At 40.6% G+C, this 23,810-nt stretch overlaps 1 protein-coding gene across 1 annotated transcript in view; it reads left to right on the top strand.

The window, feature by feature from the left end:
- The window catches only part of LOC118425952 (THO complex subunit 6 homolog), a 48,658-nt gene that overhangs the window by 23,679 nt on the left and 1,169 nt on the right, over positions 1–23,810 (top strand). The window contains exons 8-13 of the mRNA XM_035835122.1: positions 4,697–4,768; positions 5,419–5,521; positions 5,862–5,914; positions 6,372–6,440; positions 20,567–20,680; positions 22,323–22,451. Of these exons, the coding sequence (XP_035691015.1) occupies positions 4,697–4,768; positions 5,419–5,521; positions 5,862–5,914; positions 6,372–6,440; positions 20,567–20,680; positions 22,323–22,451 (540 nt within the window). The remainder of the gene's footprint in view (positions 1–4,696; positions 4,769–5,418; positions 5,522–5,861; positions 5,915–6,371; positions 6,441–20,566; positions 20,681–22,322; positions 22,452–23,810) is intronic.

Below are 23,810 nucleotides of genomic sequence, written 5' to 3'. Positions count from 1 at the left end.
AGCATATATGTCATTTTTATGGTCCCCACGTGTCTTAGCACAGAGGTGTCTGTTAAATGTGTCACTGAGAGCGGAACGCGTACACACCCGGGTGTAAGGAAAAAGAGTGTGGGAGAAGTTGTATTTTGAGTATATTGTATAAGACTTTTTTAAATGAGGTCAAAACAGTGGAAAACCCGCCCTGACTTCTTTATGAGCGCATATGTCAACTTTATTTTACCCTGACGTCAATACGCATTGATGTCTGTTAAATTTGTCACTTTGAGTACATTGCGTAGACACGCCGGTCTAAATGGAAAGAGTTTGGTCGAAGTTTTATGTTTAGTTTATCGTCTATGGCTTTTTGAACTAGGTCAAAACATTGGAAAACCCGCCCGGACTTCCTTCTGACGGCATATGTCAACTTTATGGTACCCTGACGTCATTACGCATTGATGTCTGTTAAATTTGTCACTTTGAGTACGTTGCGTAGACACGCCGGTATAAATGGAAAGAGTTTGGTCGAAGTTTTATGTTTAGTTTATTGTCTATGGCTTTTTGAACTAGGTCAAAACAGTGGAAAAGCCGCCCTGACTTCCTTCTGAGCGCATATGTCAACTTTATGGTACCCTGACGTCATTACGCATTGATGTCTGTTGATTTTGTCACTTTGATTACATAGCAAAGACACACTGTTGTAAATGGAAATAGTCTAGCCAAAGTTTTATGTTTAGTTTATTGTCTATGGCTTTTTGAACTAGGTCAAAACAGTGGAAAAGCCGCCCTGACTTCATTCTTACCGCATATTTTAACTTTATTGTACCCTGACGTCATTACGTATTCAATTTGATGTCTGTTAAATTTGTCACTTTGATAACGTAGCGTAGACACACAAGTACGTAGCGTATTAAACATACATCTTCGACCAAACTCTTTCTATCTAATGTCTATGATTTTTCAAAATTAGGTCAATAGTGTGGAAACCCCGCACTTACTTCCCTATGGCCGCATGTGTCATCTTTGTGGCACCCTCAAGTCATTACGCCTTGCTATCTTTTAATTTTGTGACTTAGCGTACGTAGCATAGTCAGTCGACGTCCGGTGTGACCACAGTGAGTCTGGTTGAAGTTGTATGTCTAGTTTATTGTCTATGAAGCTTTTCATTGGGGTTAATGGGTGAAAATAACGCTCTGGCGTCCCTAAGACCACATATGTCAACTTTATGGTACCCTGACGTCATTACGCATTGATGTCTGTTAAATTTGTCACTTGGAGAACGTTGCGCAGACACATCGGTGTATTTGAAAAGAGACTGGTCGAAGTTGTATGTTTAGTTTATTGTCTATCACTTTTTAAATAAGGTCAAAACAGTGGAAAATCCGCCCTGACTTCCTTCTGAGCGCATATGTCAACTTTATGGTACCCTGACGTCATTACGCATTGATGTCTGTTAAATTTGTCACTTTGAGTACGTAACGTAGACACTCCGGTATAAATGGAAAGAGTTTGGTCGAAGTTGTATGTTTACTTTATTGTCCATGACCCTTTCAATTAGGTCAAAACAGTGGAAACCCCGCCCTGACTTCCTTCTGAGCGCATATGTCAACTTTATGGTACCCTGACGTCATTACCCATTGATGTCTGTTAAATTTGTCACTTTGAGTACGTAGCGTAGACACACCGGTGTGATGAAAAAGAGTTTAGTCGAAGTTGTATGTTTAGTTTATTGTCGATGAAGCTTTATGAGCTGGGTCAAAACAGTGGAAAACCCGCCCTGACGTCCTTCTGAGCGCATATGTCAACTTTATGATACCCTGACGTCATTACGTATTGATGTCTGTTAAATTTGTCACTTTGAGTACGTAACGTAGACACCCCGGTGTAAATGGAAAGAGTTTGGTCGAAGTTGTATGTTTACTTTATTGTCAATGACCCTTTCAATTAGGTCAAAACGATGGAAACCCCGCCACGACCTCCTTCTGAGCGCATATGTCAACTTTATGGTACCCTGACGTCATTACGCATTGATGTCTGTTAAATTTGTCACTTTGAGTACGTGGCGTAGACACACTGGTGTAATCTAAAAGAGTTCGGTCGAAGTTGTATGTTTGCTTTATTGTCAATGACCCTTTCAATTAGGTCAAAACAGTGGAAAACCCGCCATGATTTCCTTGTCAACTTTATGGTACCCTGACGTCATTACGCATTGCTGTCTGTTAAATTTGTCACTTTGAGTACGTAGCGTCAACACACCGGTGTAAATGGAAAGAGTTTGGTCGAAGTTGTATGTTTACTTTATTGTCAATGACCCTTTCAATTAGGTCAAAACAGTGGAAAACCCGCCATGATTTCCTTGTCAACTTTATGGTACCCTGACGTCATTACGCATTGATGTCTGTTAAATTTGTCACTTTGAGTACGTAGCGTCAACACACCGGTGTAAATGGAAAGAGTTTGGTCGAAGTTGTATGTTTACTTTATTGTCAATGACCCTTTCAATTAGGTCAAAACAGTGGAAAATCCGCCATGATTTCCTTGTCAACTTTATGGTACCCTGACGTCATTACGTACTTGTATTGATGTCTGTTAAATTTGTCACTTTTAGTACGTAGCGTAGACACACCGGTGTAATGAAAAAGAGTTTGGTCGAAGTTGTATGTTTAGTTTATTGTCTATGGCTTTATGAACTAGGTCAAAACAGTGGAAAGGCCGCTCTGACTTCCTTCTGAGCGCATATGTCAACTTTATGGTACCCTGACGTAATTACGCATTGATGTCTGTTAAATTTGTCACTTTGAGTACGTTGCGTAGACACACCGGTATAAATGGAAAGAGTTTGGTCGAAATTTTATGTTTAGTTTATTGTCTATCACTTTTTAAATAAGGTCAAAACAGTGGAAAATCCGGCCTGACTTCCTTCTGAGCGCATATGTCAACTTTATGGTACCCTGACGTCATTACGCATTGATGTCTGTTAAATTTGTCACTTTGAGTACGTGGCGTAGACACCCCGGTGTAATGAAAAAGAGTTTGGTCGAAGTTGTATGTTTAGTTTATTGTCTATGGCTTTATGAACTAGGTCAAAACAGTGGAAAACCCGCCCTGACTTCCTTCTGAGCGCATATGTCAACTTTATGGTACCCTGACGTCATTACGTACATGTATTGATGTCTGTTAAATTTGTCACTTTGAATACGTAGCGTAGACACACCGGTGTAATGAAAAAGAGTTTGGTCGAAGTTTTATGTTTAGTTTATTGTCTATCACTCTATGACTTTTTGAATTAGGTCAAAACAGTGGAAAACCCGCCATGATTTCCTTGTCAACTTTATGGTACCCCGACGTCATTACGCATTGATGTCTGTTAGATTTGTCACCTTGAGTACGTGGCGTAGACACGCCGGTGTACTTTAAAAGAGTTTGGTCGAAGTTTTATGTTTAGTTTATTGTCAATGACCCTTTCAATTAGGTCAAAACAGTGGAAAACCCGCCCTGACTTTCTTCTGACCGCATATGTCAATTTTATGGCACCTGACGTCATTACGACTCGATGTCTGTTAAATTTGAGACTAGTAATACGTAGCGGAGACACTCCGGTGTAAACAGAAGGGGGTTGGTTGAAGTTGTATGTTTAGTGTATTGTATATGAATTTTCAATTAGGTCAATAGCATGGAAAACCCGGCCTGACTTCCTTTTTTATTTATTTATTTATTTATTGGTTTGGCTGCACCGAACACACAGCCAGGGCTGCCCAACTAGCCTATGGCTATTACAAAGGGCTAGCCCTGCTGACAAACACATAAACAATACAAATTAAAAAAAAGAACATTTGTATGTACTGACTTCCTTCTGACCGCATATGTCAACTTTATTGTACCCTGACGTCATTACGCATTGATGTCTGTTAAATTTGTCACTTTGAGTACGTAGCGTAGACACACCGGTGTAATTGAAAAGAGTTTGGTTGAAGTTGTATGTTTAGTTTATTGTCGATGAAGCTATTAATGCGATTAAAATGGTTGAAACCCGCTCTGGCTTCCATATGACCGCATATGTCAACTTTATGGCACTCTGACGTTATTACGCATTGCTGTCTGTTAAATTTGTCACTTGAAGTACGACGCGTTGACATTTTAGTACACTTGAAATGAGTTTGGACAAACTTCTATGTTTAGTTTAATGTCGATGAGGCTTTTAGTTCGGTAAAAATGTAGGATTTTGCAAGACAGTAAGAAAGGACACTCACTCCGGTAGGTGTCGCTGTTAGAGGTTTATATAATTTTGTTGTTTTTTGTTTAACTAAGAGTCCCGACTTTGCCATAGCATGTGGTAATGTGGTAAGTATGTGGTAATCCAAGAAATGTCATATTCTAGCTTCCAAAACGGGCCATAGCTAGCCAGAAATGTGTTTGAGAGGACATAGAAGTGATTGCAATAATGCTGTACTTTCTCCCCTACAGGTACAATGGTACAGTCTGGCCCCCTCTCCCCCGGCCTACTCTCCCCGGCCTATCCTCCCCATATGGCTCGCACCGGGAGCGCTCCTTACCCCACTCTTGTCATGACAAGTAGCAGATACTGTAACATTATTTACACCGAGCTTTGCAATACCGGCTTTATCTGCTAGGTGGTACTGCAGTACTGCATGGTAGGACTGAAACTCTGAGAAAACTTTAGATTTCTGAATGATGGAATTGATGTTCAATGTGTTTTTAGGATGGGACTCTGTGCTCAGGATGTGGAGACAATAATGTGTATCTGTGGGATCTACAAACAGGAACATGCACGGTAAGATTCTGCTTATTATTTTCTTTACATCTGTTTTGGGAGGCATATGTGTTACATTGTAGTAGTAGTACATGTATATGCAGTAGGTACCTATCGCAGTAATGAGGCTGTGCTTCAGACACCTCCTCAAACACGGGACCCCCATTTTACGCCCTTTCCAAAAAATGGTTACAGTCCTTATACCCCTGTCACGATCTTCGGGCATATCGATGGAAGATCGGCCATATTTAAGATCGACAGAGGGCTGCTGAACCGAACTGAGAGGGTTGCGCATATTTTTCACCTGAAAACCGTCCCTGTCACGTATAAACCGTACTTTGTACCTTGTACAATTGTTGTGCAATAAAGTTATTATTATAAGCGAGGCTCTGGCAATTGCCGCAGAATCGCCGTCCGATCGATTTTTGCCAAATGTGACAGGGGTATAAACAAGATGCCCTTCCCAGAATTTGAAACAGGGTCTTCCAGTTACCAACTTATTGGAACCAGGAGCTCATGATCAACTGTAAGGCTGCTACATGTACCAGTTGAGCTACGAGAGCATCTGTTCATGCTGATTTTGATATTTTGCAATGAAAGATTTTGCACTAGACTGGATAAGGGCATTCTTTCACGTGATAATTTTGATTCCATGACAATTTGTTCCACAGAACACACTTAAAGGCCACACAGACTACATCCATGCTCTTACCCTGAGGGGCAATGACCAGCAAGTGGTGTCTGCTGGGGAAGATGGGTCCGTCAGGATATGGGGTAAGACAATTATCCATAGATTTCTTTTACTTTGGCTGAATACCTTAATCAGACTTTGTTAATTCAGGTTAAGAAATAATTACCTGAACACATTTCAAACTATAAACATTTTTCAATATGGAATCTACCAACGAAGATGAGCTTTCATTCGGACATTTCAAACTAATGTCTTTATCATCCTCTGTAATTACTGCTTGCTCAAATTCTTTTAATTTAGCCAGCAGAAACCACACAGGATAGTACCCAGGCTATACATGTATGCTATGTTACCATCAACAGACCTGTTCTGCAAATTGTGTTATACTACATGTAACTTAATATAAGCCTAAATTTTTACCAGATTTGCGAGATTCCAGAGAAGCAGCCCATATATTAGAGCCTTACAAACATGATGTGAGTACCAAATATTATTATATTCAAAACTTTTTAAAGTCATAACAGAGGATTTCTTTATTTCATACATCAAAGTGCTGTAGAAAAATTCATATCCATAATCCAACTAACTATACACAAACCAACATAAAACATATCAAATATTCTGTTCTTTCATCTCCACTATAACGAAAAGCGAGGGGAAGTTGAATTTATGATAGTTTCATTTTGTATCTGTTAACTGAATCTTTTCAACAAGTCTTGTTGCGAATACCTGATTCGGATGTTAGAATTGCTTCTGTAACTGTTTTTGTTCTTTTGTTCGAGGACACCAAAATTTTCTCAACTTCTGGCGCATTTCACATACAGAAACTTGTGTTTTCTCCCAGGTCAGGCTGGTACCTCGGGTGATACGGAATACACCGTGTTGTATTCTTTATGTAGAAACCTGATATAAACATGAGCCTGTCTGTTGCAGGTGTGTGCCAGACCAGACCAGGGCAGGTGGATCGGGTGTGTAGCTGTGGACAGTGGGGATTACCTCCTGGTAAGGAATGTCAGCCTGGTCAAGATTAATCCATCTTGAAATGATTATATGGATGACATCCTCTGGGAACCCAAAAACTGCTGCAACTGTGTGAATGAAAAAAGTCTGGGAGCCCCCAAACTGCTGCAAGTGTGCAAATGAAATAAAATTGGCCATAAAAAACGACATTCATATGTACACATGCAGGGCTAGAATTAACCACTAAGTGTTATGCACCCCTGCCGCGCAAGTAGTTTTCTCTGTGCGCAAGTTGTTCAGAAAGTCAGGTTGTGCCACGCGTAACTAGATTTTTTGGGTAAACAAAACGATCCTTAAGTTACAGGCCCTTTAGTAAAAGATATCAGAAAATCTACGCCCTGTTTTGGGGATGTATGCATTTGCTAAGCCCTAATTTTCCGCCAGAAACTTCGCTCAAAGTTCAAAATTTGCCGATTTCGGCCTCGATGGAGCCACCATTTTAATTCTTGCGCAATCTCGCATACAGCAGCCCGCCCAACACCAGCCAGGCTCCTAGAGTGGAGAAGCCTTTACAGCCCTGGACAGCAGAATTTGTGTTACACATACAACCCCGACCACTAGCTACTTAAAAAGAAAACAATATGCTACTCCTCAATTGAGAATGACTTCTTTACCCTTCTATGTACCTTTATCTTCAAAGAGCTAGTAATCACCCCCAGGCGATTGTCCTAAATGGAACAGTCCAGATAAACAAGATAACACAAAGTTCTGGCTTGTCAAGGCAATTGGGTGGAACATCATTTGCAGCCAGCTTTTAAAAAAAGCCAAGAAAAACATCCATAAATCCCAGTAAGAAGAGGACGTATATGCTCAATAATCGGACTTGACACATAGCAATTGGGTCATAAATTGATTTATTCGCATACTCTAGTGTTTCATCAGGAAGGAACCAAATGAAATGGAGCGTGGCTGATGATGAGAATTAGGTCAGCGCACGTTTGAGGTCACACATCAATCAAATTTTCCCAAAATATCTCCCAGCTGATGCCTCATTTACATGCTCTGGTGTTGTTTCATCTGTGACCCACATAAATCATGACCAAAACTAGGTGGCAAATCCAATCTCTCTTCGGTATTAATGGCTTTCCTGAATTTGCTCAGTTCGGAACCAAAATATGGTGTATTTTGATGGTAGCTTAGATACCATTGATGTATTTTTAGTCAGTATACTTACTATGAATCCAAAAGAAACAGATTTAATTTTATTTCAAACAGTCGCCACAACTTTATATTTTATGGCTTCCCCCGAAGTTGCTCAGGTCGCAACCAAAATGTGGTGTATTTTGATGGTAGTTTAGATACCATTGATGTGTTTCTAGTCAGTGTACTGACACTATGAAGCCAAAAGAAACAATCATTTCAAACAGTTGCCACAATTTCACAGAGATTTAGGGGATCTCCAAAAGACTATTTCTATTAAAAGCACAATTAAATCCAATCATTATACAGAACGTGGGACAGTTCATTAACCACTGCCTTCAAAGAAGAAGTCAAACCCGACAATAGTATCCATAGTATCATATAGTTGTTTAGACACTTACATACTGATATGTATCACACTATTTTCTACTCTCTGTCTTTGAGACCGTACATGAAATTAGCCTTCGGGCATTATTTTGTAACACTTTATTTCTCCACATCATCACAAGTAGCATTACATTGACAGTGTGTTCCACAAGAAGGAATGAGTTTTGTGCAATGTGTATTAAAAATAAAAGTTTTTACACAATGCATTTAGTATCCAGAGAAATACCTTGCTTTGTACATAACTATAACTGTACATGAGACTTCTTTTTTCAATAATGAACGTTTTTTCAAAGGACTCATTCTTTAGAAAATTGGTCTGCCTCTTTTATGGAGCTCTCTGGACCTCTACTGTACATGTATGCAGTCCCCAAATCTGGGCTCCTCGTAGACAAATTTAGCTACTTTTGTAGGATACCCTGGTATGGGACAAGGACGTAAACGTTACCCATTCACCCCATTGTGATCTACCGCCTTGCTGTAATCTTGCTCTAATGACGTTATGTCCTCATTCTCGATTTTCCCTCTTGACACATTAAATCGCGTTCCATCTTCCCTTCATCAACCTAGATCTAATGATTAAGGCCATTTTTCTCTATAATCTACCCTATTTGCGCCCAAGACGTAAATGGCTCTCGGTTGGTTACAGGCCTGTGCCGAATGCCTCTTAAAAGAATTTAGGTCAATGGTTGCCGCTTGGTCAACAATTACCCCTTAGGTAGGTCAGTGGATACAGGCTTGGTCAACAATTGATTCTGTTTGACCACTAATCTCTGTCACTAATTGCAGGATGTTAGTGTCAGGAAAGTGTATGGAACAGCCTGATCAAAAGGCCAGATTGTGCAAAGATACTGTACATTTTTCCCCTGTAAAGTCTATATAGAGAAAGCAAATGTTGTGACTTTGGTGATGGTGTAGAATTGAACTTGAAGATGAACTTGACTCTTGCCCTTGCTCGAATCACAGTTTGCCTGCATCAGTCATCATCTGTTCTTTTTTTTCTAACCAAATATTTAAATTTTTACTTTCACAACCTCCGGTTCTAGAAAGTAACGGATGGTGAATGTTGGACCGTCTTTGAAAATGAAACAACGGTAAAGACCGTATTTGAACGGTTTTGGGCGTTAAGATTTTCACTACAAAATCATTCCCATCATACGTTATTGCTTTCTGCCCATGATTCCTATGTTCCAATTCCTTCCCATCACACCTTGCTGTCAGGAGAGATGAGGTCAGTGGGAGTGTGGCATGATGTCATATTCCACAAAAGCAGGTCATTGCCCCCGCTTTCCAGGCCACCAACACTGTTGCTGAGGTCACCATCTGCTATAGGAGGGCAGGGTCCCAGTTCCAACCTCCCATTCAGGTCATCTGGGTCCTTTATAGGTCAAACATCCTGGTTCTTTGGAGGAAGTGTCCTGATTTGGGGTCGCTGACCTTTCGATATTTCCTCAATGTTCCATAAGCCTATCACATGATGATTAGCCTGTAATCGGGTTGCTAGGCCCCATGGGAAGGTAACCAGGACGATGATAAACAACATATAGTAGGCAAGGATGGCCTGACCCAAATAAGGAGATTATTAACACCTTCTCTTACATTTAGATGATGTATATATACCCTCTACACAATGTTACATGGTGCATACATATAGGTAAAGATAAGAAATAAGACTAGAAAGGCCGACATTTGCTTGGGTGCAAATACAGCATATTTCAGCCATACCCATTCCCACGCAACATTGGACTGTTCCAAGTCACCCCTGCGCAAAAGTGCAATATTTAAACTGTAAGTTATCCCCAAAAGAGAACTAATATTGTGAATTGATTCCAGGTCAAAACAGAGCTTGCCCAATATGAACCGGGCCCATATGGAAGAATATAATCTTCCACAGGAGCGCCTATGCATAACTGATTGGCTTTTAGAATTGCGGCAGCTCCTATTTTTCCGAGAGTGAAAAAAAAACGCATCTTCCATTCAGAAGATTTTCATCATGAAATTACATGACGGCATTCAACAATTTCCACTTCGATAACTAGGTCTAAGTACCGTCATAATCTCCTTGTGATGTGGGTACATTTATTATTGCATTGAACTTTTTTTTTAATCAAGTAGGGCATACGTTTTAATAATTGTCAGGTGCAGGTACTGTGTAGTAGGAGTGTTGTTGTTTTTTTCAAGCTGAAAACTTCAATCTTCTTCTTGTTTTGTATGAGCCATTACATAAACGGAGACGTCTCGAAATTTTACAAGAATTTTACCACCCTGTCGCTTCATTTCTTTTCTGAAAAATCCCAGGACGAACAAGTTAACTTGATTTGGCTTTATCTATATATTTCATTTTCCTTCGAATTCTTTGTTAAGTATATGCCCCTGCATACCACTGTTAAATTGTTTTACTTTGTATGCAATCAGCCATCGGACGTAATCTTGTCTGAGTGTTTCCTGCTCGTAGCGTGCGAGACCTGGAGGATAGGTGTTTCTACTTTGTTCGGGGGTTTCTTTTCGGAGGTCAGTGGTGATACTCTGGTATTGAGAGTGTTTTATTGGGCTCAAACTCTGGCAGTTTAAAGTTACTTACAATTTGAATGTACAAAGTTTACGTCAAAAAAGAACAACAACAACACTAGAAGTACCTACATTTGTTCGGGGAAAAATACATGCATTCTCGCCACTGTCAAACTTACGTATCAAAACTAAACGCAAGCCGTCCAATTTTCCCTGTCCAAATCTGCCGAAAATGATTGATAGTGCCATGCGGAATGTTGGTAAATTCATCTCACTAACGTTCAATGCACGCGTACCGTCCGCTACCGCTCAAATGACCCTGTCAAGCAGGTGCAGGTGTTGTGTAGTAGGAGTGTGTTGCTGTTGTTGTTTTTTTCAAGCTAAAAACTTCAATCTTCTTGTTTTATATGAGCCATTACATAAACGGAGACGTCTCGAATTTTTACAAGAATTTTACCACCCTGTCGCTTCATTTCTTTTCTGAAAAATCCCAGGACCAACAAGTTAACTTGATTTGGCTTTATCTATATATTTCATTTTCCTTCGAATTCTTTGTTAAGTATATGCCCTGCGTACCACTGTTAAATTGTTTTACTTTGTATGCAATCAGCCATCGGACGTAATCTTGTCTGAGTGTTGTAATTTCCTGCTCGTAGCGTGCGAGACCTGGAGGATAGGAGTTTCTACCTTGTTCGGGGGTTTCTTTTCGGAGGTCAGTGGTGATACTCTGGTACTAAGAGTGTTTTATTGGGCTCAAACTCTGGCAGTTTAAAGTTACTTACAATTTGAATGTACAAAGTTTACGTCAAAAAAGAACAACAACAACACTAACGTTAGAAGTACCTACATTTGTTTGGGAAAAAATACATGCATTCTCGCCACTGTCAAACTTACGTATCAAAACTAAGCGCAAACTGTCCAATTTTCCCGCGTTTTCTGCCAAGTAACATTTTCTCTATTATCTCAACTAACCCCCAAAGTCAAATCTGCCAAAAATGATTGATAGTGCCATGCGGAATGTTGGTAAATTCATCGACACAGACTTGTATTCTGACGTTCAATGCACGCGTACCGTCCGCTACCGCTCAAATGACCCTGTCTGAACTCCAAATCCTCGCAAACTACAATTTCAAACCGGGCACAGGGTAACATATGGCCACTGTAAGGCTGTAATATGCATCTGTTTGTGTATAAACGGGATTGCAAGGCCCCGCTTATGAATATTAACTAGCATTCGCCTTTCGTCGCTGATTGGCTGGCGTCCATAAAGTAATTAACTCTCGCTCTCCCCAGACCGCTGGCACCTGGCACCTGTGGGCTCTGGGGTCACGGGAGTTCACGGGAGAAGGCCGAAAGAAAACCAATTTCCCCTCAGAAAAGTGCAGAAATTGATAATTTGAAATTGGCTCATGCCAAAAATTTTACTTGGATCATTTTACCAACTATCTAATGCCTATCTACACCAAATTTAAGGTCATTCCATTGTAATTCAATGGTACGGGGGGTCAAAATATACCGTTGTGGTCAAAACGTGACCTTTAAACTTCAATAAAATCATTTTAGAGGCAGATATGAAAAAAATGAGAAAAAAGCACCTCGGTATTGACCCACTCTACTCTTGTGCCAAATTTCAGGTCATTCGGTCCCGGAACGACGGAGATGATTCGATTTGAAGATTTGACAGGAGAAAGAAAGAAAGAAAGAAACATTACGAATACAATATATTTCACCATACCATATATGGTATGGCTGAAATATAATAACACACTAATAGTCACAATTGCTTACAAGCAATTACAGAAACATAATTGATGTAGGTCAACACTTAAAAGTGACAGATTCCCGACTTCTTCATCTCTTCTCGCAGAAGAGCAAAAACCTGTCGGTATTTCCCTACAGAATTCTTTAAACTAAATTGCTGTTAGAGTTGTGATGTACATACAGCAAAAGATGTTTAAAAAGAGCTCCATTCTACAAATAATTCGGAGATTGCTAGTAGGCTTAGTGTATATAGATGAGAAACATAAGTCTTTCCTCTCGCCAGCCCTATTAGCCACTCCCCCAACTCACATGTGCTCCAGTTAAGTCAGCACTCGGTGCAATCAATATTCAAAGTGTAGCAGTTTAATCTACTAAGTGGCTTATGTAAAGCGTTGGTCCAGAAAGCCTCTATTTGCTCTCTGAAGTCATATGATACATGTTTGTTTGGGTAAGCCCTATTCAGTTTGGCCTATTTTTTTGTCTCAACCATCATTCATTCGGAAGATGAATTAGCCTGTACAAAGTACCAGCCACTTATAAAAAGTTGCAAGCATTCCAAGTATGCCATTTACACCTTCATGTCGGAAAAGGGATTTCGGTAAGGGTTTTCGGTAAGGGTGCTTCTGAGTCAGTAGAAATGGGGTTAATTAGAATAAAGATTAACACTCTGAATGTAAGTTTTGTCTTCTAAACCTGTATTTTCAAACGATTAAATTGAACAGGTTGTGTGGTAGATCTAGAGACCTCCCAATAAGAGTCTGCATGCTCTTTTCTATAAGGCGTATAGGCAGCCTATTTTTATTTCCTGTAACTCGTAGGGAAAACCATCTTATCTACGTTAATCGTATCAAGGTGACCAAATCTAGCGTAATTGCCTTCCTTGATTTAGCGTAATAAGTAGGGGGTTCTTCTGAATTCAGTGTAAATCATTGTTGGGACCCCGTGCAGACCCATCTAGTGAAAGGACAATATACTTCATCTTTTTGTGCTCTTTCAGGTGTTACATATACAGAGATGGTACCACTGTGATCTCTCTGAAAAGTAAAACTACCAACAAGTATATAGTGTCATGTTATATTGAAGTAACATCAGGGCTCGAAATTCATTTTTGGGATTAGGTGCACTGGTGCACCCAGCTTAAGAAATTGGGTGCACCAAAACATTTTTGGGTGCACCACTTAAATTTAAGTAGAATGTAAAAAAAAGTTAAACAAAACTTAGTTACAAGCTATCAAATTCTTAAACAAGTAACATGACAGACATTTTTATTATCTTTCTAACACTTAGATGTCAAGAATATGATGTATACTAGTATACTTGAAATCTTTCCATACATAAACCTAAGAAAATATTGGGTGCACCCTGTGCACCCACTGAAAAAAATTGGGTGCACAGCTCCAATTTTGGGTGCACCTTTCAAGCCCTGAACATTAACGCTAGTTCACCTTTATCCATTGCATGGGTAACCTATATCTGTTGCTGTTAAAAACAGGGTATTTGGGGATATCACGTTGATGGACATTAGTTTCAACTTGCAATATTTTCAGGATATTGCAGTTTAAAACTATCGACGACTTGATGTGCCTAAATATTGTTTTTAAAAAGCAACGGATATAGGTTACCCAACGGATATAGGTGAACTAGCGTTACATCTGAATGCAAACAAAAACAGATGTTTGAATGATACTGGTACAGCGGCGTTCGCGCTATAGTTAACACCCGTCACTGACGCTGACGATTTCTGACGCGTCACTGACGATTTCTGACGGACATTATTCCGTCACAGCATTTTTCTGACGCGTCACTGACGGAGACTGCCGCATTTCTGACTGGTCAGCGTTATCAAATGACGAACCATTCATATGCAGGCCGCGGTAACATCACAGATTAGTGGGAGGAGAACTAATTTGCGTCATGCTGCGCAGTAACTTGCCGATACAAAAACGGAACAGCGGAAAGAGACGGCGATCTTGCCTGCATTTCAGTAGATCGAATTATACAGACATTTTCTTCTGGTACTGCTTGCTATTAAAGAGTGGAGTTGTTTGTTCTTACTTTATCAATTACTTATTTTGCTCATCAGCTCTTTATTTGCCTGTTGATTATTGTTGTTGCAATAGATTTTATCACGAAAGTAGCGTTCCTCGATAAAACTCTGCTCACCGAGCGCCGGCCGGGAGGTAGTGTAACGCTACGTTTGCAAAAAATCGGAGCAAAATTGTCAACATCATGTTCACGACACTGTGTAGTAAAAAAGTTCTGAGGTGGGGAAACATTCTCAGGATACCTATTTCTTTTAATAAAATAAAGGTCAATCCAAAAAGTCAACCCGAAGAACGCGGCAATGTAACGTTATATTATTTTCGGCAACGCAAAGCACGCCCATCGGCCAGAAACTAGCGGCAGACAACCATCAAACAAGCGAGCTGCCGGCCATGATCGACTACAAAAATACATTTTTGGCTGGGCTACCTTTATATAATTATTGTGCAAGACGTAAAAATATCATATAAGTTCGAGTCCCGGTATTTTTAAGTTAAATACGGCGTAAACTTCAACTGAAAACTTTGCCATGTTTAGCTGCTACATTGCGGACGACGGGCCCAGCATTGCGTAACAGTATGTAAATATTACGTGACGTAGCACATACGTGTCTCTGATTGGCTACTGTAGGCAAGATTTGCACAACTGTTGGCGGGAAACGAAGGGATTGGCGGCTCCTCGCGAGGCCGAGCTTGCAGGAACTACGTGTTTGGCTATGTTTATATCAGTGTATATAAAGAATTTAACGGCACAGCACTGAAAAAAAGGAGTTCTCTGTCAAATAATCCGCTTTGAAGAGGTTTTGGTGTGTTTTTTTATCGGAGATTTTGCCGCCGAATTTGTGATCAGCGATCGGGAACATCCGCTCGCACGCACGCGGAAAACCTACGAATTTTGATAGGAATATCTTTGCACTATTAACGTTCGACAAATACACACCTGGAATGGTGGAGCTATTTTAGAGCTACTTCGTCCTCGCTTCCTATTAATTATAACCAAAGATTCTATAGTGAGACAATTTTCTCCTCGGTATGACACACGCAGGCGGCGTGTACACGTCGTAATCACGACGTCACGGCTTAGGATAGAGTTTTGTGTGGCGTTTAGAAAGTGGGAAATGTTGTCAATCTTTGGGGTTTGGGGTGAAAATATGAGGCCTGCATTGTTGTAATCAAAATCAATAGATGTTTTGTGCATGTGAATATGTTTATTAGATGTTCAGATACCGGTAGAATTGTAGCAAAAATGGGTCTGACCTGGACCCTCCCACCGCGCCGCTCAATTGATTGACACATGCGGCCGGGGCGCGGCTTCTTTGAGTTTCACCAAGGACCTTGGTTTGGCGGCATTCTCAAAGAACGGGCCCGCCGGTACTGTACCGCCCGGGCCCGCCGGCCCGGTGTGGCAAAAATGTGCAATAAAGGTCTTCATTCATTTATTGTAAGAACAATTAGCATGGTGCATGTTTTTCCGCCGTGTTTGATTTTTTTTCTTGGTTTATTCTACTTGATAGCGATATTTAGTGTCGATGAATATATTTTGAATATTTTTGAACGACATGTATCGTAAACCCACATCGTTATGTTCCACACAAAGCGTCTCTCTCTTTACATACATACATACATAATTCATCCGGTTTTACATCGGTGAGGTACAGTCCGAAGCACAAGATTTCCAGAATGATCTGTCTTTCATTCTGTCTCTCTCTTTGTTAGACAGATTCAGTTGTGGTTTATACTGAAACATTTTGTATGTGGTACCACAGCGACTCGAGATGACTTAAGGCATTGGGTTTCTTCATACACTAGCGCATTTAGCAATGTACTTACCGTATTTCCAACACTCGGAATAGATGATTTTCGATCGGATAGCAGCAGAATGATGATGGAAAACCTGGTATAAACTTACCTTCCAGGTTTTAAACGTTATATGTTATGATGAAGCGTACATAAGTTGCACACACGTAAGATTTCTCAACGATCATCATTGTGCCAAGGAAGCTATTAAACGGATGGAAACCCGAATCCCTTTATCCGTATTAGAAATAGAACCAATGTTAGTTAATCCAACAGAACTTTTGAACTAACAGCAGACAAAACACAACAAATAGATTAAAAAACACATAAGGTTGAATATATGCCCTGGAGTATGGTTTCGTCGGTCGACTGCCCGTCAGCGATGTTCTGTCCCGAGAGCTCCGCCAAGAAAAGGTAGGTCTTGGCTGAGTTGCAACCTCGACAAGTGCCAAGGAAGCCGGCGGATGGTGACCTGAATCCTACTTTTCTAGCCTAGCTACCGTTAAACAAAGTAGAACTAGAACTAGTGTTAGTGAATTCAACAGAACTTTTGAACTGATATCAGACAAAACACACTTAATAAATAGATTCAAAAACACATAAGGTTGATTATATGCCATGGCGTATGGTTGGAATATGCCCTGGTCGACTGTCCGATGAGCAGGAACGTCCGATGGCGATGTTCCGACCCAAGAGCTCCCTCAGGAACAGGTAGGTCTTCATGCTTAGTTGCGCCCTTGACGGTACGAGCAGCAGTGTTTCCAGGAAAAAGCCGGCGGACGAAAACCTAAATTCCTAGCCTACAAAAGTAGCTAATGATGTCTAATTAATAATCAACTTATCGTAATTACGGTGATCTTTACCATGGCGGTAAAATGTATTGTACACAGATGATGATGATTGTATACGTTTGCCATGGACTCAAAAATTCTAAGGATTTAATAAAACCGCATTGAGGATCCATATAGTAGTAACTCTACTCAAAACATTAATTAATAACAAGAGATTTTACCGGATCAATTCTTGTCTTCCACTTATCGCCAAACACGATAATGTTTTGTTTTGTTTACAACAATCCCCTGTAATCACCTGCGAAAACTCGCACGCCGACGGGAAACACGCCCTTGTAGTTTCCAGAGCCTAAACAGAAATTCGTTACCCTCATAATTGCGAGCACAAGTAATGTACTAAATAAAGCATCGGATATGTTGATCATGCATAAATTTGACAGAAAGAGACAGTTGGCTCATTCAATGTTTCGACGGGCACGTCTGATGGACAAAACATTTATTTCTGCATGGGCCCTTCCCTCTTTTAGATTTATCCCGGTTCCTGGTTGCCACAAATTTTCTGTCTTACCAAGTAACCTCCTTGGTCTTACCGGTACTATTAGATTTCGAACTGCAAGTCTTTCGTTTATTTTTTGCGAGCCATGTTTCGGGGTTCTTCGAACGCCGGCGACAGAACCTCATTTATAGACAGGTATCAAGTTATTTTTGCTGTCAGTTTTCCTCAACCAGTTGGTTGGCTGTCAAAAATGATTGAATTTGCGTCCTGCAAAGTTTCAGACAGTCCGGCGCGGGCGGCACGATCTTCAAACAACCGCGATCTGTCAATCAAGATCGCGCATCGTGGGAGAGTGTACATTTGTAGTGGCCGTCCTCGGAGCTGCTGTTTCGCGCGCGATCAGAAGCCGATGTATCAAATCGTATAATCTATAGTTCAGTTTCATCCAGATCCCAAACGATTCTCGCTATTTTTGTTACAGTGCACAAATTTTAGTTAAATCTTCGGCTTAATCAATCGCAGTTTGAACCCGCAGAGAAGTTGTACCGCTAGCATTCATGTTTGTTTACACGTAAGGTACGTTCGGGTCCAACATCTTTTTTAGCATGCGCTGTGCTTTACATTTTGCCGTATTTTTCTTTGTTCCGTGGATACATAAAAACGCTGACACAGTTTTGTAACATCGGATGTCATTGCTAGCTTTTCAAACTGCGTTACAATCATATACGAGTATTCACTTAGCTACTACGTAGATCGCAGTTTTGTGAGCTGTTTTTCTAATCGCACGGACTGTTTCGGCTCGGGAAATTGGAAACTACACGTGTTTCCCGTCGATGTGGGAGTTTTTGAAGCAATACAAAAAATATCCGTATTTGCCGACAAGTGCAAGACAAGAATCGATCTCGATAAAATCTGTCATTTATCTGCTAAAGAATATAACAATTGGTTTCTCAGGCCGGCTTTTTTTCACCCGTACCTGGAAATTTCGCATGATCAAAAATGTCGATTGTACCCGGCCGTGTCAGACGATTTCCCCGGTGTCATTCTCGACCACGATGCCATTTTCTTACATTTATCAAATGAAACCCGTAGAAAATAACGATCTAACAAATGAGTCGCTAAAGCACTGAAAGTCCGTATATAAGTCCCTCCCAGTCTCAGATCGGTCGAGCGGTTAGAGCCCAAATAACAACGTGATAAATTACAGTCAGCTCGAGAAGACAACACTGAATTTTTTTTTTAGCAATTAATCTTCAACAAGAATGACTCATACTCTAATCATTGCCAACCCCTTTTAGGTTTGTGTGTGTATTTAAGCTGTTCAGAAGAGCAATTATTAAGTTAACAACTTTCCCCTCCCAGAAGCGTGGCATATCCACGTACTAGTAAGCTGCGTATTTCGGGGGTCAACGACCTGCCGCAACATCGCAACGAAAACTCGCACACTAGGAGGTGACAAAATTGCTATTGTCTTGTCGGGGTACAAAATAAACATGAAACCTGACCCCATCTCATACATATCATTAACGCTGACGCTGACTGGTCAGCGTTTGACTCTGACGAATTCTGACGGGCATCTGACGATGTCTGACGGTTTCTGACCAGTCACTGACGATTTCTGACGCGTCACTGACGATTTCTGACGCGTCACTGACGCTGACGGGTGTTAACTATAGCGCGAACGCCGCTGTACATCAAAGAAACCATTGTCAAGTTACAGACTCTGAGAAAGCAAATTAAAGTGACTATTTCGATTGAAGAACTGACATTGTAATGCTAAGTTACCACAGCGTGGTACATTTGTTGTATTTAATTAAAAATGATATATAACTTGAAGTTAAAACATCTACATTTCTGTAGTGGTGACTGTCCATTTAGTAACCTCCCCAGCAGCTCTTTTTTCTCTTGTTTGATTGGTAAGGGCTCCCTTGTCCATTGCAACAGATTGCCATAAACAAACTTCCCGTGTCAACACACTGTCTCCCTTCCCTGACCTATCCTCTGGCATCGGGTCACTTCTTTATATGATGTCATATTCCACAAAATCAGGTCATCGACCTCGCTTTCCAGGCCACCAACACTGTTGCTGAGGTCACCATCTGCTATAGGAGGGCAGGGTCCCAGTTCCAACCTCCCATTCAGGTCATCTGGGTCCTTTATAGGTCAAACATCCTGGTCCTTTTGATGCTTATTAGCATTTTTCAGACATGGTTTAAATTGAGAATGTGGGGGCGTGTGCCAAACTGCCATTGTGTAATTACCTTATTACAATATACTGTAAATGCAGAAACTTTTGCGGTGGTTTAATTTTCGCGGTTTTCACTGCGGCCGCTTCACCGCAAATTTAGAACCACAGCGCACATTTTTTCATGGCAGTAAGAGACTACAGTGCATGGGCGAACCTAAAACCACCGCGAAAAGTCAATTTTCACTACCGCAAAATTAAATCTCTGCAAACTTAAATGCATTTACAGTGCAATGTAGGTAATGTACATGTATGTCAATTTCTATGTTGTGGCATTATGTTGGCTAATAGTTACATGTAGGGTTGTTCTTGTCCTTGTTTAATGTCTATTATTTTGCTAGACGTGTTCTCTCAGTGCTGGTCTCTTGGCAGGGTGTTTGGCTCAGACCCAGAGGTCCTGGGTTCAAACCCTGTCATGCTACCTATCTTGTGCCCTTACTAGGGCTTTCCTCACTCCACCCAGATGTAAATATGGGAACCTGACTTTGGTTGGGGAAGTAAAAGGCAGTGGAGAGAGAGGGATGGGATGCCTTCCAATACTGTAAATGCAGAAACATTTGCGGTGGTTTAATGGTCGCGTTTCTCGCGGTGGCCGCTTCACTGCAAACTTAAAACCACCACGAACATTTTTCCATGGCAGTTAGAGACTACATTGCATGGTGCTACCGCGAACTTAAAACCACCGCAAAAAGTCCTTTTGACCGCTACTGCGAAATTAAATGCATTTACAGTACTATTCCCTAGACACAGTGGATAATAACCCTTTGGCCCAACTTACCTCTAAAACGCTATGAAACTACTATTACCTTAGATTAACCTTAATTTCCCAGCCAGTATCAATGTACATGATAGCGATTTCATATTGAAATCTTCGTCCACTAACTTGTCTTCATTTCATAATTTGCATTATTTTTACATCTTGCAAATTTGTCACCATTCTGTAGGTATGTGGAGGAGGACCATCCCTGTCCCTATGGCACCTGAGGTCGATGACCCCAGTGGTGGCCTTCCCCACCCCCAACTCTTGTCAGAACGTGGTGATGTTTCATGAAGACCAGGTCTGTTTTTTCTAACCTTTTCTTTGCAATAGTTAATGATTGTGACTGTCACTTTTAGTTGATATACAGTGTACATGTATGGCCCTCTTCCATTAGTATTGACCATAGTAAAATCCTAGTTGATATCAGCCGTACAGTTTCAGCTATGGCTTGACAGTAGCCTGGTATCCAGCCGTAATGTACATGTGTAGCTCCCGAGTCTCTTCTCTCCTCTTTGTAATTGCAGAGAATGACAGTCTGTGCTACATACAATATACAGCACAATATACACTAATTCAGTTAGTACATGGTGTAAACATAGTAGATATACAATGTACAAGTGACAATGAACAATATTCTACTGTAATACTAGTGTTGGCTATTTCTAAACAGGTTGGCTTTGACTTCTTTTTTGGAAGCAGAGGGAGACGAAAAGCCCCACCTTTTCTAAAATTTGTGGGTTCTGCGATTTCAAGAGAAAATTGGCTTTCTGTTCGTCTGTCAATGTGGGGAAGTTGGGATAAGTCTTTATTATGATAGCCCAATACTAACATGTAGAGCATCTGTTGACCCCCATTGTTAATTGGACAGTACTGAGAAATAGACATACAATACCTTGGGGCTGGGCAATTTATCAGTGATGGGCAATTATCTGTGGGTGTCCTTTCAGAGGGTCTGCATGCTCTTTTCCGTAAGGCGCAGGCAGCCTATTTTATTTCCCGTAATTCGTAGGGAAAACCATCTTATCTTCGTAATTCGTAGCGAGGCGACCAAATTTAGCGTAATTGCCTTCCTTCATTTAGCGTAATACGTAGGAGGCTCTTCTGAATTCCTCGTAAATCGTTGTCGGAACCCCCCATGCAGACCCTCCTTTCATCATGTCAGGGTTTAGGAACCCAAATCTCCAAGCAGATGTTGGGTTGGATGCTGGGATTCCCTGACAGCCATGACACGAAACTGTAATGCTGTTGTGGCTGTGAAAAGCCCAGATGGCCAAAGCCATTCCATTTTCTACCCAAGTCTTAGGATATTAAGATTGCCAGGTCTTGTATTAGTCTAGTCCTAGTATCTGCATCCTAAGTTAAGCTCAATCTTCTAAAGTAACTCATGAACCATATTCCAATGGCTGCCAATGTCTGAGCTCACACAATGTACATGTATGTCTACACTAACACTTTGGATTGCAGATGTAGAATAGCAATCCAACCAGTTTCTGTCACAAAATCGAGAACGTAACACCGGAACATCTGCTTGGAGCCCCAGTGTTATTACTGTTGGTTGTATGTAGTATATCTGTCTCTTGTTTGTTTTTTCCAATAATTCTGGCGTCATCCAACACATTTTATTTACAATAAATAAACAAATGTATAACATTAATAGAAAGGCTAATGTCATTTGAATGCATCATGGCAGCAACAATATTTTTCCTACAGTACATTTGTGTATATTAAAAGCCTTCAAACCTTAAATTGTTTTTGAACAATTATTGTTGTAACTATCAGTAAGTTAAAACAACAGCTTGTACACGTGTATACTGGTAGTCTGATCCCTGACTTGTTTGGCTCTGTTCCAAATTCTGCTATCATGCCTATGTACTATGAAGTGACTAGTACATGTATAAGGGAAATACTTAAAATCATGATATATTGTATTTTGTCACCAGATCATGTCTGCAGGGTCCTCCCCCTGTGTGAACCACTGGAGTATCAATGGTGAGCTGAGATCTCAGGTCCCCTGTACACCTCCCTGTCTCTACAGTCTGGCCATCAACACCAACTCTGCCAGCTATAAGGTCAGTGTGCATTGTGTCTCTGCTTAATTGTGCAGTTGTTTTTCTTTCTATGTACTTTTGGACTAACGAAGACAATGTGGCACTGCACTCAAGTTTTTGTAACAAATGTACATGGTACAGACCAAGGACGTTATATGAGATAAGGTAGTCTTTTACCTCCCCGACCGAAGTTAGGTACCCATTTTTTCACCTGGGTGAAGTGAGGAAGGTCGTGTAAAGTGTCTCTCTCAAGGGCACAATGTCGGGGGCATAGCGAGTATCGAACTCAGAACCTCTAGATTCCGAGCCGAACGCTCTACCAGTTACGCCACGCACAATGCCAATTACTCAATTGTGCAGTTCTGTGCAGGAATGTATGTAACAGGTGACAGTATATTTCCGGACGAACACATTAATTCCGAAAAATCTTCATGATTTCAAATAGATTGACCAGATGAATTGATATTGTAGGTATGATATTTCAAAGGATAATGAATTGTAAGGTTGCAATTAGATGTCTCCTGAAGAAAGGTCTGCAGAATTCTGGCTCAGGCTCTAGAATTCTGGCTCAGGTTTCCAGAATTCAACCTACATAAACATTAATTATCTTTTGATACATATATCATACCTACAAATATTAAATCATCTGGTCAATCTATTTTGAAATTATTGAGGTTTCATTTTCATAGTCCCAAAACTGACGGATTTGACAACAAAAAAATAACAACATGAACTCCCAAACAATGAGTGCGACGAAAAAATTAAAAACTAGAGTTAGCCCTGGTAGTAATATGCTTTGAACATAGATTAAGACTATAGTAAAAATTATGACTCCCCCCATTTAAAAGCCCAGTTTTGACCGTCCTTGCTACTCCAAACTGTAATCATTAACGAGGAGGGCACAGTGGAATGTAAAATGGGGTAATCATAGTTATCTACATCATTGAGGTCAGCAGTAAATCCTTGTCACTGTTTACTGTTACCATGGATAAATGGATAGTCCAGCTACTGTAGTCCCCAGACCATGTTGGAAAATATTTACTTAACCAGCACCAGTCCTGATTATTATGCATTGTTTATTGTCCGTAAAAGGGGGCATAGTGGCCTTGTGGTTATGTTTGTTGACTCAAAACCTGGAGATACCAATTTTTAATCCTTGACAGGTCTGGATATAGTGCTCTGACATTACACCAATGTCCTCACTTAATTCATGTGTATATGAGTTCTTAGTCTCAGTTAGGGATGTCCCTCAAATATGACATTAGATGGAAGTCCAGTGATTCAGGAGAGCCACACCTCAAGGATGTAATGATTAAAGAACCCAGCATACTATCGAAAAGAGGTCCATCCCAATGTGCACATATGTGGATTAAATGAATT

The sequence above is a fragment of the Branchiostoma floridae genome, chromosome 11 (genome assembly GCF_000003815.2).
Source record: "Branchiostoma floridae strain S238N-H82 chromosome 11, Bfl_VNyyK, whole genome shotgun sequence".
Classification (NCBI taxonomy): domain Eukaryota; kingdom Metazoa; phylum Chordata; class Leptocardii; order Amphioxiformes; family Branchiostomatidae; genus Branchiostoma; species Branchiostoma floridae.
This window is presented reverse-complemented; position numbering and strand designations above follow the sequence as displayed.